General features: G+C 37.6%; 1 protein-coding gene across 1 annotated transcript in view; it reads left to right on the top strand.

Moving 5' to 3' along the window:
- LOC137496926 (uncharacterized) overlaps positions 1 to 20032 on the top strand; it is a 77899-nt gene extending 57867 nt beyond the window's left edge. Inside the window, exons 5-6 of the mRNA XM_068224991.1 lie at positions 2367 to 2397; positions 19402 to 20032. Of these exons, the coding sequence (XP_068081092.1) occupies positions 2367 to 2397 (31 nt within the window). The 3' untranslated portion in view covers positions 19402 to 20032. The remainder of the gene's footprint in view (positions 1 to 2366; positions 2398 to 19401) is intronic.
- The last annotated feature ends 428 nt before the right edge of the window (positions 20033 to 20460 follow it).

The raw sequence follows: 20460 nt of genomic DNA, 5'->3' as shown, positions 1-20460 counted from the left end.
TCGGCTCAATTTAATCTGCTCCTACATGGTTTAACGTTTTCAGATTCAGAAGACTTTTGTCAAGAGGACATATATTCAAAGTTTTAAGACAGTTGATGCTATTTTGTAGGTTTAAGTCATAAGTTAATATTTACGGATCTTGTCTTTAATTAAGTCTTGCCAGTTTTGTAAAATTTGTGTATACTTTACACATTGTTTTTTGTAACCTTGTCATTGTATGCTTTTCTTATTTTTGGCTGATGATGATGCACACCAGCATCGAAACCGGTACTAAGAATAATAAAATGTTATTTATCTTGTAACATCGTATGGTATTGAATAGGTGGACCTCTCTGGTTTCCATTAGATTCTCGATTCAATACAGAATTAACATGAAGTTTTTAAACTTGAATACTTAAAGGTTAACACTAGCCTCAGTAGCACATTGTGACTAATAAATTCAATTCAAATCGGTACATCTTTGTGCAACAAATGCCTTCTCTTCCATTTTCTTCAACTGATCTTACTTGCATTTCATCGCTTGATTTCATTCCTTAATTAACTTCTGTTTCAGTTAGTATTTCACAACCATCCAGTTACAGTTGCAGTCAATTGCAAGGAAATGTGGCATATCTGCTCTGTTTAAATTCATAACATGTTTACCACATCCCTCTTATAGCCCCAGTCTAGCCAGTGACCTGTTTTTCTATGTCCTGCAGTGAGGCCATCGATCTGTGGACGGACGAACATTGCTTAACACGTTGAGTGCCGAGCCGATTGTAGCACACTATTCCACTGGTGCCAGACATGTTTTTGAATTGCATTCCGCTGGTGCCAAAGCAATTGTACGCGTTGTAGACTGTTTATATAATCTTGGGATGTATTTATATGATGTACTAAGTAAATTTTCTCACCATACCATGGTCATGCGTGACGCCATATGGTGTCACATCAATTTTCAGGAAAGATAAAATATAGCGTGACGCCATATGGTGTCACAGAATTTTTTGACATGGAATGTTCAATACGAATTTCCAATACGGGATATTTATTTCCTAATTCAAATTAACGCAATATTTATGAAAACCTAGTAAAATGCAAAACAAGTACTTATATTGCATTACATATTGTTGTGAACAGTTTTCTGATAACTCTAAACAATGAAAATATGCGTCTCGGCATGCCCGAGTTCTTGTTACTCGTTGTAATTTTTCAAACCTTATTGGCATCGTTGTTCAAACATCGTCCTTTGTACACTTGTTTCATGTGCTGTTTTCATATTTACGTTTTGCACATCTGATCGGGAAGTTAAGGGAAACGCGCTAACTGTACGCTACCTGGCTGCTGGCGCAGTTCGACGCAGCCCGGTTGGTTCACGTCCGATGTTTCGCTCCTCCCTACCTCTCCGCCACACCCCGATACTCCCGTGGTACTTCTAATTTTATGACTATGTATTTGCTCAATTTTGGCGTTTAAACTTGCGCTGGGTACATGCAGTTTTCACCTTGGCATTCTACTGCCTCCCACGAATATTCCTACCAAATTTCAACCGAATCCAAGTGTAAGACATGTATGTGTTCCCTCGTAAGATTATTACCAATATCTTCCATTTTTTATATTTTTGCACAACTATATAAACTGAGTGATAATACGTACGTAAACGAGGAATAAACAAAGCCTGGCGCGCTTTCACCTGTGACAAAGACCACTGGCCAGTCAGTGGCGTCGGAAGAATACTGTGGCACCACATGGTGGCATACAGTAAAAATACATAGCTGGAATAGACCCTGAAGTTCGCCCTTCACGTAGTACCAATTTTACGCGCATAGATGTCACAGCTGATTATCTACGGCGCATCGCCTGTAACTCAACTGTGCCGCCATATGGCGTCACGCCAACTCTGATTTCAAGAACGGTGTGCCGCCATATGGCGTCACGCCATCTCAAATTTGTAGACCACCGTGACGCCATATGGTGGCACGTGGCACCCAACGTGTTAAGAAATATGAAGTGATTGTCGAGGATCTCACAAACAGTGGATTGCATTGTATGAAGAAACCTGAAGGAACACAACGAATTATTCAAGTTGGTGGAAGAAAGATCATGTTACCCTTCTAACAAAGTCATTAACATTGTACTCATTCTTTGTTGTTCAGCCCTCTTATTCCTCACACATCATAGCTGCACATCCAGAACATTGCAACTGATGAATTTCATCTTTGGTCTCTTATTGACTTGACAGTATTTAAACTAAAACTTAACTTTTTTAGTATTCACACATCTAGAACATATGTTGAAGTTTACATCAGGCAGATTTGTGAAATATTTGGACATTTAGTATCTGTTTTTCAGTGTAATGTGATATGAATTTTTTTCTCTCTTTACAGAAAGAAACCCGGTTCAAATAGCCAGAGCTGAGTGAGTATTTCTTTATTATTGGAAGTCAATATTGATTCCTTTATGCATGATTTTAAACATTTTAAATATAGCATCAAGGCATAAAGTATAATTTTAATGTGTGTTTATTTTATAAGAAAAGTACTGCTTAACCCATTCGCCTCACATTTAAATACCATAGGAGTTCACTAAGAAATCACATTTAAATACCGCTCTACGGCCGTCGTCATCACACTATTATTTAGAAAATTATACAAAACCAACCAGTAAATATTCCTTTCTGAAAATATGCATGCATGATAACGAAGTAATAAACTTACCAATGCCGCTATTTTAGTACGTCTGCTGGGTGTGGTACACCTCAAAACATTCTTCTAAGTGAAGAGCTACGCCACATTTTTTGCACTGCCAGCAACTTTCGCTTCTTTTACCCCGGCTGTAGCACACAACACACCTTCTTGTGACTTTTGATTTCTTCTCTGTAGGGGGAATACGCATAGGAAAGTGGGCCCATGATTTAGCTTGTAATCTTTTTGGGGTGGTGCTCACTGAAGGTCAACCTCGAACCGAGTACTCCGGTAACTGAACAGTCTCTAGTAGCTGCTGTGCAATGCTAGTTCAGAAGTCCATGTAGCTCGTCTTTCTGCTAGCAGCGATCTTGTGATACACAGTGAAGGAATTGAAAATGCACATATCTAGGAGGTAAAAGAATATTTTCCTATACCCTTTCACTGTGCGTCGCATGACGGGAAACAGAGCTGTAACCTGATCCTGAAGGTCAACACCACCCATCCCCTTCTGGTATTCAAGGCCACACTTGGGCTTTATCACTTCTTCCTTCAGAGTTTGTCCTTTCTTTCATCTGAGTTTGCCTGTCCCTGTCATGTCAGCTGATTTGTGTTTAGTGGTGAGAAAGCAAACATCCTTGTTATCTTTCCACGTCTCATACTCTCCACGTTTTAGTTTTGTCTTATTGATATCGCAAGGTATGTCTTTTCGGTTCTTTCTAACAGTTCCAATTACATTCATCTGCTTGTCGTGTAGCCTTTTGAATAAATCTGGCGAAGAATACCAGTTATCTAAAAACAATGTATGTCCTCGGTCTAACAAGGGTTCACACATGTTGAGCACAACGTTTGTACTTGCTGGCAGACTTGGATCCGTTACATCATCACCTACATAAATTTTGAAAGACAGACAGTAGCCAGAACTTGATTCACAAATTTTGTAAATTTTTATTCCAAACCTAGAAAGTTTAGACCTATTATACTGGACATACAAAAGGCGGCCTCTGAATTTCATTAGACTTTCATTGGCCGTGCGTGTAGAGGCGCGCGGCTGTGAGCTTGCATCCGGGAGATAGTAGGTTCGAATCCCACTATCGGCAGCCCTGAAGATGGTTTTCCGTGGTTTCCCATTTTCACACCAGGCAAATGCTGGGGCTGTACCTTAATTAAGGCCACAGTCGCTTCCTTCCAACTCCTAGGCCTTTCCTATCCCATCGTCGCCATAAGACCTATCTGTGTCGGTGCGACGTAAAGCCCCTAGCAAAAAAAAAAAAAATTTCATTTAGAGCAATGTCTTGTAAAGGTAAGTATAATTCTGAAAATTTGGAGCAGAAATGTTGTATTATAGGACTAATCTTTCTTAGTTTGTCACTACTATCGACTTGTTCGTCAACAAAATGTAAAAATCTTGAAATTATAATAAATCTTCCCCTGCTCATGGTTCATGAAAAGTAGGAGTGTTTATACACCTGTTTTTACTCCAGTATAACTGTATTCTTAACTTTCGCACTTGTGACATTAGTATAACTAACGCAAAGCTCTAATTTCATCGGGTGTAGTCTCAAACCATTTGTCATCATCTTTCAACTTTTTTCTGGCAGGAAAGTTTTCACTAACTCCACTGTATTCACTAAACTTATGTACAACAGGTTTATTGTCACTTTTTGTCCAGTTCCAGTCAGTCAAGTTAGTCTGTGCCGAGGTACGAGCTCGTTTCGAAAGACTCAGCACACCGTCATTATTTGCATCACTTTCCGTGTCATCAGAACTATTATACGCATCGCTAGTACTCGTACTAAGGACTTAAGGGTCTATTTCGTCGTCACAAACATCACTGCCTTCAATATCACTCTCTAAAACACTATCTATTAGCTTCCGTATTCCTTCTTCATCAACACCAGCACATCTGCTTGACGCCATGATGGCAACTGACAAGAGCGAATTTATATGGAAAAAGATTATCTAATCTCATGTTCCGGAAGTGTGTGAGAACCCGGTGAAAGGGAAAAAACCGAAGCCACATGTGAGCTCAGAATGCATACAAGTGGTGTCTGTGGGTTAGTGACTGAACTGCATGGATTGATGTACAGCTGTGCATCGCCGCGAGCAGAGCTCTTCATTTGATTCATATGCCACGAATAACTACGACGAGTTAGGGTCGTCAAATGATGCGATTGGGTTAAATAATAACCTTGATATATTTTTCTTGCAGAATTGAGTTTTATTGCAGAAGGTAACTGAAACAGATTCTAGTATAAACTTATGTGTTAAACACTTACTCTAAGTACAAATTGATACTGTGCCCTACAACGCCCTGGTCGCTATAAAGCAAATGCTGAGAACTGACCAGGTACCTTATAGTGGACAAACTTACTCACCAAATGGTAAGTAACCTTGGCACATAGCTTACCTGAATCGTAAATCCTCTTCTACAGCACAGCGTAGCTCTGTCGAAATAGGGTAAGTGGGTAAAGTGGGTCAGCGAAACAATTTAAAAAAATGAAGAGGAATTGTGTGTTCAGGTTATAAACTAACACAAGCTAAAATAAGAAATTACGTGAGCTGCAAATTTCGCATTAAGAAACAAAAATTTATTACAAAATGGGAGTTTGATTACTCATATTTAAATTAATAAACAAATTTTATACAATTATTCATTCTTCAGTTAATACTGATATTACGAAATAAAATCTTCGGTCATCGTCAGAACTGCTGTGGGGAAACCCTTGCGTCTCCATCCCTAGATGCAGCGGCAATCAGGTTACCATCCTACGCGTTTGGCTCAGACAAAGGCTAACCTCCAACAAAAGGAAACCAATGATGAATCAAGAGATAGCTAACTCGCTTACATAAATAATATAAAAATTCATCGTTACTGATATTATGCTTCAGGACTTGAAGTAATCACACACGCACTTAAAACTAAAACATGCAACCCAAATATGTGACATAAAAGATTCAAACTCATGACTTTGCAGAACGACCTGCAACCACTCTAATCATGATACAATTGAAAAACACTTTATTTACAATGCGCAGACAGACAATGAATCTCCAAATACATGTACGAACGGTACAGGCAGCCGTGTATAAATTTTACTTTTAAAACGCCTGTAAGAGTCAGGTCAAAGATCCCTTCATTAGACAGTGACTTCATTGTTCATGCCAGACACGTAAAGTGTTTCCCTAGCAAGTGATGTCAGAAACCTTTCCCTTTTTTTACAACCCAGTGAGCCTGCCTCCGAATCGAGCGCCATGCTGAACCCACTGTAATTTACGAGCGGCTGACACTTGGTAAACAAGCCATCAGGCGAACTACCATTCATAGAATACTAGCCCCATTCAAGATCACTAATTACCAAGCCCTCTTATTAATACAACTCACGTGTAAGTACCACACACATTCTTATTCATACAGTGCGAAACACAGCACTCTAAATTTATTCATAATTCAAGCTCAACTAGAGCATTTATTCCAGTGCATTCTCGTGCATTTACCTGCACACATAACTTTCATTTCACTTCTTATGCCTGCGTTCATCGCACAATTTAGGGTGTTATCTATCATTTCTGGGCTTATCAAACACATGTTTCTCGTCTCTTATATATTTGTGCGTGCATTCATGGCAAACTCTATTTCGTGCAAGACCCAGATGCATTAAGGAAATATAGAAGATCTTATAATATTACGTCTGACAACAAACCACTTATATCTAAACATGCCTCATGCCTTGTAGCTAGGCCCTAAGACTCTCGGTCTGCCTATAAAAACTTTAGACTGTGCAAGTCTCCTGGTTGATGAAATCACAACTCCCCCTTATTTCAGTGACTGAAGACATGATGTACAACAAGTTATGACACAAATGAAAGCAAATCGTGAAATATAGCATGAACTATCCTAACCATGTGCGTCCTGAGCATAAATCTATGTACAAGTGCCCGAGGGCACATTTACTATTTACATGTTAAACCTAAAAACGTTAATTTACATCTTTAAGTTGTTGAAACTATTCTGTCTCTACTCCATGCTGAGAAGTTTGCATTTCCCTGAACTGCATCAGCGATTACACCTGAGCAGTTCTCCTTGCGGACATGAGATTTAGCAACCCAGGCTAATGTTGTGGATGGAAGGCAGCAGTCCGGGGTTTTTAACTGGTAACATCACGAGAATCTGCGTTGTTCAGCTCGATGCTTGTACTGGTGAGTTGATCGCCGCCTCCTCGTTTACGGTGCCTCGACTGGATGTGATGTACGCTACCAGTGGGTCCTCGGTCATTGCCTCTCTGCGGTGAAGGATGTCCTGTTGTTTTGCTCGGACCACTGCTCCCAGAGTGATGAATTGACAGTATCAGGTGAATTTGTGATGTTAGAGAACTGCAAGGAAAACCATGTTATTACGTATTCTTATTTCGATGCCTAGGTTCCCCTCTTGTCTTCTGACTCATTCCCTTAGCTATCGTAACTATCCTTTAAGTTTATCTTTATGAAACAGTCACACGATTCCCAGTAGAAATGGAACCTACAATTGACCGAGATTAAGCGGAAATAATTGAAGCAATGCGGTCTTTCTGAGCATACACTAACTTGTCACACTAATTGAGAACACGTTAGCATCAGACTGTTATATACAACTTTGCGTGGAGAAGTTAATGGCAAAGAAATATTTCCAAAGAAAATCAATTCAATCAGTTTGCTGTACAAAGTTCCTATTTACATCTCACAAGATTGCTACTTACATGTCACTGGGACAATGCAATCTCTAACTGCCATGCGTAGAGACAAAGGCTATCTTCTTGTCGTTGAGCTGCCACCACTCATGAACACCTTTCAGTCAGTGATGCGCACAGAGAATGCTCCTCGCATGCTGTATTTATGAACTAGCGTTACCCACGCCCATGAGATTCCTCCTGTGTGGTCCACTCTGAAGCGTGCACACGGAGATGGAAATTCTCTCACGGAACTCGAGATAATTATTCATTAATTCGTTGAGATTATTAATACCGTCATGTAGCATATCAAAATGTGCAGAAAAGTTTGCTCATTCCAACTATAATTTCCAAATCTCACTATTCCTCGTGTAGGCAGAAATATCCAATGAGTTTTGTTTCCCTCCAAGCTGAATTCCCCCCAGTTTCCCATGAAGTTGCTAGCATCAGACGCTATGAGATAAGTGGTTAGCGTGGGTTCATAAATTTGATTGTTCATGCTGCGAACTTCAGCTCACTACTGACGCTCTGCTCACTTAAAAAGCACGCAATATTGCATACTATTGCACAATAATATCAAATCTAATGTCCTTCCTCTTTGTGGTCTCATCTGCATATCATAATTATCTCTTTTTGACCATGAACGGAATGGTTCAATACGTCACTATAATTACATACTAGATACAAAAGTACAAACAGAACAGGAATTTTGGAAAATGCAATCCATTGTGGAAACGATGAATTAATTTTAAATCTACTCTCACAGTAGAAGTTATTACCTTGATAGTTTGAGGATAATGGGATAATGGCAGTGATTGTGTTTCGAAGGCCACGACAAGCAAAATATTATGAACCCCTTGGAACATTATTAGCAGTAATCCCAGACTGACTGATCATTTTCAAAAAGTTTAGTAAATAGAAGAATTAAAATTTGATATCTTCTTTTTCAGGTATAATCTGTTATTTTAGAAATTTATTTTTTGAGTATTTTCTTATTTTATTTATCCTAAATTAGTTTGGACAGACTGAGAAACTTTATGGAGGTACATGTAGTAAAATGCCATAACAAACGCCAGTTTAATGAAATGTTCAGAATAGCAAAATTATTTTTAGGCCCCTTCCCTTTTCCCTATTTAATATGTGTTAAAATGTAGTCTTTTTGCTTATATTTAACATCTTTATTTTTCAAAATATAATTGAAATTCATCCTGTTTTAATCGCCACGTATTTCACATGTCTCTGTACAGCTGATATCAGGCGGCACATACTATACAATACACAGGCGAAACTACCTGATTACAAATCAGGGGAAGGTAAGCAAACACATTACAATTCTGACAAGCGAGTTGCCTGCCCAACAGCACGTGAAGATTATCTTATTCAGTTTTGGTGTACCAGTACCGTACGTCATTATGTAGGATTAATTTGTTATACATAAAACACAAATTAAAGCCAATTTTGTATTAATAAAAATATATGACAAACATCTGTGATGGACCAGAATGGATGATCGCTAATCTTGGAAAAATCGGTCGAGTCAAGAATTTCAGATATCTTGGTGAAGTCATCCAGCAGAATGGATTAGAAGAGGAAGCAATCAATGTCAGGATGAGGAAGTTAGACCAGGCATACCAAATGACAAAGAATATCTATAATAAAAAGTCTATGAGTATAGGGGCCAAGTTCTGACACTATAACACAGTTGTAAAACCTGAGGGATTATATGCATCTGAAACTTTGACCTTAAGTTGTAAAGGTCAAGCTGATCGGCTGTAAAAAAGAGAGCGCAGGATACTAAGAAAAATCCTAGGTAATAGGTGTTTTACGGTCATCTCTTGAGGATGACTGATGGTCGGCTAACAAAAAGAATATGGAATTTTATTCAGTCTAAGGCAACAAGGCCGAGATGGTTCCAGGAATGCGAAAAAGATCTGATGCAGATTGGTATTTCAGACCAAGAAATTCATGACAGGAGCACATTCAGAAGATTGGTGAACAACTATCAAGGTTTCCAAATTGCATCAACTTCCAGAAGACGGAAAGGACCTATGTCTGATGAGCATAAACAGGCACTCGTCGCTGGGCTCAGAAGATACTGGCAGGAAGTCAAAGCCAGAACAAGAACAAGACCTAGACACTGAAATGAAGTTGGTTCACGCAGTCCATAGAGGCTCAACTCGATGTATTAAAAAAAAAAAATTCTTTAAATATTGGGATGCGCAGATTGGATTACAGTATTCGCGTTTACAGCATACGGTTCAGGTAGCCATTTTCCATACATGTATGCAGTTAGTCGAGCTGTATATTGATTTCAAAGTAACCAATATGTAAGAAGTAACGCTATTGGCTGGATAGGAACGTCACGTTTACAATCAACCCATGAACGTTACGGTTTCACATCTCCATACTCCGTATTGCACATTTTGTTTATTCACGTCTCATGACACGTTCATTGTTTTTCATTCGTGAAGCAACGTGTGTATTAGTGTGCCAGTTAACTCTTTCGCCAATATGGATCAAAAAAAGTGAAAGCAGTTTTCTTTAAAAGAAAAATGTAAAATACTTCGGGAAGTGGAGAAAGGAAAAATAGCAAAGAAGTATGACATTAGCCCTTCAAAGTTGTGAAATTCCTTACTAATGAAGACAAAATTAATATCTGCCAGAAGGTGGACTGGGCGTCCGCATATTGAAGCACGCAGAGGTCGTAGCTGTTCGACTCTCACCTTCGAGTTTTGACTCTATCACTTAAGTTGGTCGAAGTTTTGTTCGATTCAGAATGCAGCCAAAATCATTCCTGCCAGTTGCACATGGTCGGGTGTAACCTCTAATTCATGGTCAAAGAGTGTGACCAGAGAATAATTTTTAATAACCCCCTGTGCAAAATAAAAGCCTTCTACTAACATTTGTTTTAGAAAGATTGTGATCTGCAATAAGACTTGGATATTTTTATTGGTCCCTGTGCACATATTTTGGTGTTTTTCACAACTTTCAGTGCAATTGTTATTTTATGAGCCCCAGCAGAAGGTTTTCATATTTGTTCTGTCGTGTTTTTCACACCTTTAAATAATACTTTCCTCTCGTCTTTGGATATGGTACAGTAGATATAATTTACACTGTACCCGCAGATACATGACGTAAAATGCCCTCAGTGTTTCTCTATCCCTGTTGGATAGTTTTTATTCATATATTCAGTAATACTTTTTTTTGTGTAACACATTATTTTTTGTTGTCCCCTGTAGAAACGTCTTAACGAGGTTTTACTATATCTTAAATGTCATTAAAAAAATACTAAACCTACAGTATTTATAAAATACACATCCATAAGTTCAATAGTAAATTTTAGAAACAGTCCAACCTATATATTTTTTAAAGAAATATTTTCAGTTTACTTCGACAGCAGTACTCAACATAACTGAATTTTGTAACAGAGCCAAGGATTTTGAATTAGAGGAAAGTAACACAAAGTGACATAAAAGATATGTATTCCAACATACCGATTTCTAAAACAGTAGATATAAGTGACAGAAATCCCTATGATGATGATGATGATGATGAAGAGGAAGATTTGCCTCAGTGTTCAACAGAGTTTTGACTCTTGTGCAGGCAACAAACATGGCACATAGTCTTCAGGATTTTCTCTTCTGTCACGAAGAGACAGAATCTGTGTTAAATTCAAGTTCAGTGGTGTATATATATATATATATATATATTTGTTCGTGGCGTCAACCTCTGTAGATCTTTTGCCACTACTTTAACCATATGATTGGAACCTGCGTGTAAGTGGAATTGTGGAAGTGCAGAGTGTTGAATGTGACGAAAGGAACGTTAAGGATGACACAAAAAAAAAAAAGTCTCCAGGCCAGGGATATTAATAATTTACAATCAAAAACCCTTGATCCGGCTGGGAATCAAACCTGGGGCCGCGAGGTGACAGGCGGACGCGTGGCCCCCTGCACCACGGGGCCAGACTGAGTTCACTGGTTATTGGCTGCCTTGAATATTCATTTGTGTCTGGGAGTGTTCAGAAGAAAATCAGACTTTCAAAATATAAATTAGAGGACATAATGTACCAATACATGGTAAAATTTGAGATGCTGAAAACTTCTTGCAAGTACCTGTACTTTACATCATTTCTTCATGTATGTATGTAGGTATATGTATGTATGTAAGTATGTATGTATATCCTAATTTTCCTCTCATTTAATAAGTACAGTATTAAGGTTTTTTTATGTGTAAATTCATGTTGAAATAATGTAGATTTTTCAACAGGTTTATCAATAAATTCCAAAGCATTGTAATTTCCAGTTCTTATGTATTGCAACTCTACTGTGGACATTCGTGCCTAAACAGCAAGAAGAGGCACCATCCATTTTTAGCTCTTGACAGCAACACATTTCCATCGTTCACAAAAATATTCTGAAAAGTAGACCTATTTTCTTCTTTGGCATATTTCAGTCTGTGTATATAAATAAATTTAGAAAAACACTGTGGAGCATCCGCAAGTTGCAGTAACTCAAAATTTGTTCCAATACTTACGGCCACATTAATAATAAAGCAATGAAGTACTACAGTGATTAAATTGGAGGATTATAAAAATTTCACATATATGTTTATACCAGAATCTGTTCATCCTCTGAAATAAATAGCAATCCTGCAAGCAAAATATAAAGTTTATAATTCAATGTACTTTTCTTATAAAATAAACATCCACTTCAATTATACTTTGTGTCTTGAGTCAGTGTGATTATACAGTAAAAGTCGGTTATAGTGAGATTTCATAATGGCGAAAAATTTACTCGCTATAGGCTCCGTGCATATAGCAGTGTGCTGCTGCGGGTGGATACTACGAGAAATATTCATCAACAAATTGACCGTACGGAGCTGAAGTACAGGCAATGTTTACATGCATTTATTCAAACATTTTATAGTGCTGTCTTTAGATTATTAGTTTTTAATGCCATAACGTTCTGGCAGAACTATGTGCTTACTGCTGGGTGCTTTAATAGATACTGTAATGCAGAATTTTCTTTCATGATGTAATGAAATTGATTTCAAAAGACGGTGGATCTCGGCAGTAAACTGCAGGAAGTAAATCGGTTTATGTACTTTCATTAATACAAAATAACTTTTTATGAAACATTTTTTTTTACAAGTAGATTAACAGTTACAAACAAATTATTACAGCAATGCTATATTTGCAAAGTAAGCTGCAGTAAGCCATCTTCTTTTAAAGCACGCCTCAGCTCATTCCATGTTAGGAAAACAGTATTGCTCTTATGGACCTACAAGAAGTGTATACACCACCTCTTAGATACTCGTAATTCCTTGCAATTAAGGAATATTATAATGTACTTTATTTTGTATTATGAAAGAAAGGAAATGAATGAGGCATGTTTTTGCCCATGAGTTATGAAAATAACATTCTCTGTTTCATAAATATATTCACAGGGAGGAAGTACAACGGTGGGAACAGCCATCGCTTTGTTGCCTTCCTTCATTTTCCTTCCGAGTTGCTCGGACACATGCAACGCATAATCCGTTATGCTGTGAATCGCCGGCAGCTTATCACTGCTGAAGAGATGTCGTCTATTTATTTAGTGTGTGTTCTAATATTCTTAAATTGTACAGCAGTTGTTACTGGAGATTTTGATGCTGTGGTGTGCAGTGATACATCACTACAGAACTTGTACTGATACAAAAATTCGCTATGATATTTATCTGTGCTTGATTTTGTTCTTTGGCTTTTGTTTCTTAAGCACATTTTATTTTTGCCACATTTTTACCACTTTTTCACAAGCACATTCAATTGTTACCATTCTTTTCTTGGGGCGATATGACGGCACAGTAGTACCCGGCGTTGCCTGGGCAAGTTTATTAAATGCAATTAACTGCATCCCCCATCAGCCTATAAAAATTATCTGTTGTAGATTTTCTCCCAGTTTACGTTGAACTTCAATATTGAGGTTTTATATTGCAGTCATTTAACCATGTTGCTGTAAAAAACAAAATAAGCCCTTCCCCCGCTCTACAAACCCTGTACCCTACATTTCAAAAATATAATGTGGAGCCTACTTTCTTCGTTCTTTTATTTTGAACTTATGTACTGAGATTCACCAATACATATGCCACGGTTTGCTGTTGAGAAGAGCCGTTCTATATGGCAACTCTGTTGTCATAAGAGCAATACTGTTTTCTTAACATGGAATTAGCTATAGTAAACACAATAGGTATTGTAGTCTATAACCGTAGTCTTAATGATAGGCAGGAAATAATAATAATAATAATAATAGGTCTAATAATATATCATATTTCAGTGCAGAGCAACGTGTGAAACTTTATAGTATTCAGTCACGACCTCAAATAATTTTAAAATGCATTATATAGAAATATAATGTTCACCTCCATGGCTAAAGGGTTAGCGATCTGGCCTATGATCACGGGGGTACCGGGTTCGATGCCCAGCAGCGTGGGGAATTTTAACGATCACTGGTTAATTCTGCTGGCACGGGGCTGGGTGTATTTGTAGTCTTCATCTTTTCATCCTCATCACGACGAGGAGGTCGCCTACGGGTGTCAAAGAAAAGACCTGCACCTGGTGAGCCGTACAAGCCCTTTGACACTAAAAGCCATTTGCCATTTCATTTTAGAAATATAACTACAGAAATAGGCCTACATTACACAATACCAATAGCTCACAGAAATACCTTACTTTACAAATGCATGGTCGTACGGAAATTTTGTCCTCGTCCCGAGATGGTGTAACCATTTTCAGGCACAGCCCTAGTGGAAATGAGCTGCATATACCGTTTTAACCACACAACAGCCCTAATACCAATCTTACATTTCTGGCAGTATCGGGAATCAAACAGGGAACCCTAGAACGGTGACTAATAGCGCTAACCATTACACTACGGACGTGGACTTCATCACTGATACTATAAATACAGAAATATAATGTAAATAATCATTCATTGGCAACTTTGAGGATTTTGGTGTTTTCTCATAATCTTAAGTTTTCTCGATAATGAACATGCAGTTTCAAAATCAGGAATTTTAATTGGTCCATCATCAAGCCTCTGCCTTTTTATTGGGAAAAGTTCTTCTACTTTTCTCCCCCTGTTAAATTCCCGTGCTTGAGATGCGAGGGCAAGATCATTCACCGGGTTGTAACTTAAAAGCTTTTCAGTCTGTCGAACACACAAGTTCAATATAAATATTACACTATAATATACCTGTAAAAGCACGCTATTAAACACGGAATGTCATTTCGTTCTTTGTAGTGTGTACTTCCTAGTTCAATAGTGTCGTTTTTTTACAGATAGGAGTATAGTGTAATACTTATACTGAACTCGTGTATTCAACAGACGATAAGCTTTGAAGTTACATTTAACTAAGATGACAATGGAAGGTATGGCTTCCTTCTTAACAAAACATTCACAGGGTTGATTAGTTCTGATTGAACTGCATAATTAACAACTGAAATATGCTTCATTTCTCTCACAGAGAGCATTCACGGGAACAATTAATAGCCACCCTAGCAACCTTTACCTTCACTAACATAATATTGTATTAAAAATAACTAAAAAATATTGTTTACTCTATTGTTAGTTCCTGTGAACTTTTTTTTTGTTAATATGACCACTTCCTGCAAGGTTGGAAGAATTAGGCTGTTAGCTGTCATATAGAACACTCTGAAGTCCCACTGTCGGCCATTGCAACGCACGGTGAGACTACAGCAGATAGCGCAGCAACACACGATAACTTACTGTGTTCGCCACGCGCAGCGCAACGGTGCATTTTTCTCGTTAACGCACGGAGCTGGAGTGGATTGTCGTCATATCGGATCTTTTTGTAGAAGTTGGGAAGATACCCACGCACATTACAATCTTAATTTATGAGCTTCATATCCGTATTGATAATTCTCCTCTTTACATTTGCATTACAGTCGGTATGTAACAGCGATACGTTTCTTCGAAACTTACGTTTCCACAGATTTCCATACTACGGCTTACTCGTTTTTCTAATTCCGAGACAATGGAAATACGAATGTTCAATTTAATTCTGAAGATCTGGAATAGTATCACTCCAGTTGCTTCTGTGGCAAACTTTTCAATTTTCTTATTCAAACAGTCACCTAACATAACTTAACCTCATACTTATCATGAAAACATATTTCAAGCACCAATAGAGTAATGATAACCTCTTTGCTATAAATTACCCAGGATAGCCTTTCCAAAATTTAACCAGACTTGACAAAATACAATATCACCTCGTAGTGCGCATTACTCATTAAGGTGATTTCTCGCTTAGCACATCATAAATTCGAAGTCCTGATTCAAGTCTTATTAAATCTAAGAGTATTTAAAAATACTTCATTTATCGCATCACAATTTCATTATTACTGCTCAGTACGATCACATTTTTCCCAGCCCTAAAATTGTTCATCATCCCTTGCCAAAGGAACGTAATTTCCAACACAGATTAGAGCCCTTGCCACAGGAGGCAGCTTGGGGAAATTTATGCGAAAACGGAAAAATGGCCTTGAATTCTGGAACTTTAGAGTACTTTTGCTTCAGGAAGCAAGCCATTAGCCTCAGAAAGTTCAGTTTTGCTCTCTGGTTTTCATTGATATTGCTGAATAACCCAGTAAGCTGTTTGTGCTTGTATTTTGCATTCCATTCAAAAGTTGGAAATGTATTGTGTTGAGTGATGCAGTGAAGGACAGCAAATATTTGTTGCGTGATAGACTACGTAAGGATTAGGGACATAATTGTGTGAATTTGACTAGCGTAGTGCATATTTGTCTTCTGGTAGCCCTGTTATACTGAAAAAGTCATGAAATCATTTAACAAAGACAAATCCAGGTAATGGACAGGCATCTGCATCTTTCAACAGTGGCACGTACGTTGAAACTCACACTGTCGAATTTCGACTTGAGTTGATCAAAGTGTTATCATATTCAAGATGATGGTCAGTCATTTCTCTCGCACATGGCCAAGTTTAACCGTTAAATAATTCATGGTCAAAGAGTGTGATCTGCAAAAATGCACTGATACTTTTACGGGGCCTCACTGCAAATGTTTTAATTAGGTATTTTATACACCTTTCAATACACTGTTTAGATTTAATAAGCCCCAGTAGAGAAGGTTTTCATATTTGTTCCCTAGTCTTTTTCACGCCTTTTAATACTCTCATCACATCTTTAAAAATGGTAGATAGCCTTTATCTTGCACTCTACCCGTACATACACAACGTAAAATGCACGGATGTCGGAAAAAATGACCAAGTGTTTATATATTCGTGTTGGATAGTTTTTATTTGTGTATTCAGTAGTACGTTTTCTTGCTTAACACATTATCTTTTCTTGTCTCCTGCAGAAACGCCTAACAAAGTTTTAACCTCCGAAATCGGTCATCCACTCTGCGCCGTATCTTGAGGTGTACCACATTCTTGCTTAATTTCAGTACATAGTTTTGAAATTAAGCGTTCGTTTACTTCAGCCTTTATTTCTAATGAGTTTGCTACTGCTATCGGCAACGTTATTTACGCATTTATTATGAAAACATCCTCTTTCATTTCGAATTGTGCTTATAGCGCACCAGTCTGAGTATTACTAATCGACTCCAGTATCGCCTTAGAGTTCAAATGTCAACGAGAGAGCTCACTAGTGCACATAGCGAAAAATCTGTACCAAAGATGATTGATCACATTCAATATAATTGCTGAAGTGCATAAATATTGATAATGGAAAAAATTACGCACCCTTAATCGCTCGTAATAACAGATGCATCAGTGATAGGGTTCTCACTGTTTTCAAAAGATAATACACAGTTTAATATAGGGATTTTCAAGGGACAGAAAAAAATGTCGTTATAACGGAGTTCACGCCATATGCCATACTCGCTATAGCGGACTTGTACTGTAATTTGTATTTTTAGTCCTCAACGATGCATTTTGTCCTTTCCCATGTATTGCATGTTTGATCCTATAAAAAAAAATTCTCCGCTGATGGAGAGTTGGCTGTGTGTGTTATTGCTTTGAGTAATCTTTATATTTACCTTAACCTTTTAAATATCTCTTTTTTTAAATAGGACTGTGCATGCACGGAAGAAGTTTATACATTATTTTAAATTAATTTTATTGATATGCTGTTGTAAAATAAGTGAGTTAGCCATATTTATTCCTAATTTGACAATAGAAAATGAAGAGAATTCAAATATAAGACTGTAAAGAATTATTATTTTTATATAGACATTTAGTTTGTGCCTAGGAAAGTAATTTATTTTGGGTCTTTGAAAATTTTAGCTTGTGAATTTCAGCTTGTGAGGACTTATGACTGGCTACATCTGCTGCCTAACCTACTGTATGTTGCAGAACTGAGCCCTTTCTTAAATTATTCGATTGTTGTTGTTGTTGATAAATTGATAATTTAATAATTATTACTGATATATGAAAGTGCTAATGTATTGTTTTTAGACAAGTTAATTAATCTAGTAAGACCGATTCTACAATGATTTTATAAGAAAAGGACATTTTTTTAACATAAATCTTTAAAGAATTATTTTTTAAATATGAGGTTTATACACTTCCATAAATGATTAGTGTATGTGAGTGAAGATATTAATTTTAAAGGTCTTTGAAAGTGTATAGATTACAAGCTGAAATTTACAGGCTAGAATGTAATGACTAAGGACCAGCTAAGACTTTTGCTTAACCTGTGCATTCATATAAACTGTTTCAACACTGCTTTGGTGCAAGTATAATCTGTGCTAAGAACCATTTTGCCATGGTGATTAGAAGGGTTGGGATATGTTATGGCAATTGATTTTTTTGTGATAAAGTGCAAATGGAAAATCGGAAACATTTGTAACAAACATGGGGGTTTGGGGGTGATGTCTGGCATCAAAACAAGAAAGAAAATGTCCATATGAACGCAAGTCCTACAAGGTATTGTTACCGAGTTACACGCGACAGAGTTGTCGGACGTACATTGTCCACATCATACGAGACGCTCAAAGTTTCTGCCATGACCAACCTCAATGTGGACTGGCAAAGCCGCTCAAAGATACCTGGGTCCTGTCGAACACCTGGCTGATGTGCTGTTCCAGGTCATTGATGTCTTTAATCACTGTAGTGTACACCACACTTATCATGTTTCCCCATAGATGAAAGTCCTGTGGATTAAGATCAGTAACCCAGGCAGTCCAAGGCACTGGAGTTGGACGGCCCATTCACCATCGTACATGCAAACTGAAGTGCACTGGAACTCTATCATTTATGAACCACATTGCGTGGCAGATTGCTAAGGGCACATGTTCCAGTAGTACATGCAGCATGTCCCTCGAGGAGGTCACATACACTGGTCCATTCAGTATCGGGGTGATAATTAGCAACAACCGTATAGTGGGAATTTTCAACTCTCTCTCTCTCTCTCTCTCTCTCTCTCTCTAGGTGGGGGGGGGGGGGGTAATGATATCTCTTCCAAGAGTAGCCTCATTGGTGATTAAAACTAATGTCAGACAACAAAAATGTCAGTATTATTGTAACCATGTACAATGCCTGTATCTCAATACCAAGGCACTGTAGGACATGTTCATAGGAGCATTTTATTCTTGCTTTGATCCCAGGAATCAACCCTTCCCCCCACCCCCACCCCAGTGTTTGTTACATATATTTTACATACACCTTGTACACAAATGAAAGTATATGGGTAATGCTGAGTATGTGCATAGCAATCATCCATAAAAATCTATAAACTGTGTGCTACTCATGTTTATTATGATAGTTGGGATTACATTACAGCTTTAGTGTTACAGGAACATTACAGTACACATACCCATACTAAAGATCCTCAGTCTAGTTCCCCACAATGTACATTAGTTCATAACCTGCATGCTAACAGCATGGGAGGCACTGAATACTAACTGCTTCACCATGTGTGAATTGGGTCATCTGCTGTTGTACAGCATTTGCAATGTCCTCTTCTGTGCCAAACCTCTACCATGTAATGGTTCCTTGACTTTTGGTTTCAGGTCGAAATCACATGGAGTAAAGCTGAAAGTAAAGTGGGTGTTCCAATACTTTACATCCCCAGCACTCCAGTAGTACAGCAGTCAACTCACAACTGATTTATCATCGCTCTCTATGCATTAAACATAAATCAGAGCCATCTAATGATGTGGGCACACACTGTGGATGCCAGGTTTGCTGGAGTATGCCATTTGGCAACAACTGTGTAACGTTGAAGAAGAGAAAGATATAGTTGTCATGACTTAAGTCCCAACTCTTATTTATGACCTCTTGACTGTCTATAGCTTCATAGCTGAAATTTGATAATTTGTGTAGTGCTGCTTTAAGAAGTAAACTGTTTTTGGGGTAGATTTTATTCTAATTAAAGAACTGAAGTTGGACCTTCTTTTATTTTCAGTAACATTTTGCATTTGTAGATAATATTTGCACATTAAGTTTACTTTTAAAAATTAATTTTTAAATCTAAGATGAATGATCTTTTAAATTTAAGAGAATTTCATGGACAAAATGTAAATTCTATATTTCTGACTTCTTTTGTCACTCTGGTAACTAATGACTAACGTAAATCGTCTATACTCCTTTTCTGATTAACTTTATGAGCTTTAGCTTTCTGTACAAATAAATAAGTGCACTTTCTTCGAAGTTGAGATGGAATATTATTGGGAAATAATTTCCTGTGACTGATGTTCCTTGTTACATATGATAACTCTTTGATTTTACAGTTAGCTTCTCAAACAAAATAATACATTGAAATCCTGGTCAGTTCATGTGAAATTTTCAAAATATACAGTTCCCTCCCTTCAAACAGGATTCTATACATAAATTATGTTTGTAGCTTATGTTGAAAAGTTAAACAGTCTCGTAAAATAGGCGTGTGTGTATGCACCTGTCTTGAGTTGAAGTAATAAACCTTTTAAGTTTCTTTCTTTAACCTGTTTGCACCTTCTTTGAAGGTAAAGATACCATAACAGAAAACATTTGGATACAAAGTACAGTAGAACCCCTTCATCAGGATCCTGTTAATCTGGATATCCAATTTATCTGGACTGATTATGTAGATA

Source organism: Anabrus simplex, chromosome 1 (assembly GCF_040414725.1).
Source record: "Anabrus simplex isolate iqAnaSimp1 chromosome 1, ASM4041472v1, whole genome shotgun sequence".
NCBI lineage: Eukaryota > Metazoa > Arthropoda > Insecta > Orthoptera > Tettigoniidae > Anabrus > Anabrus simplex.
Note: the sequence above shows the minus strand (reverse complement) of the source record. Positions and strands in the feature narration are given on the sequence as shown.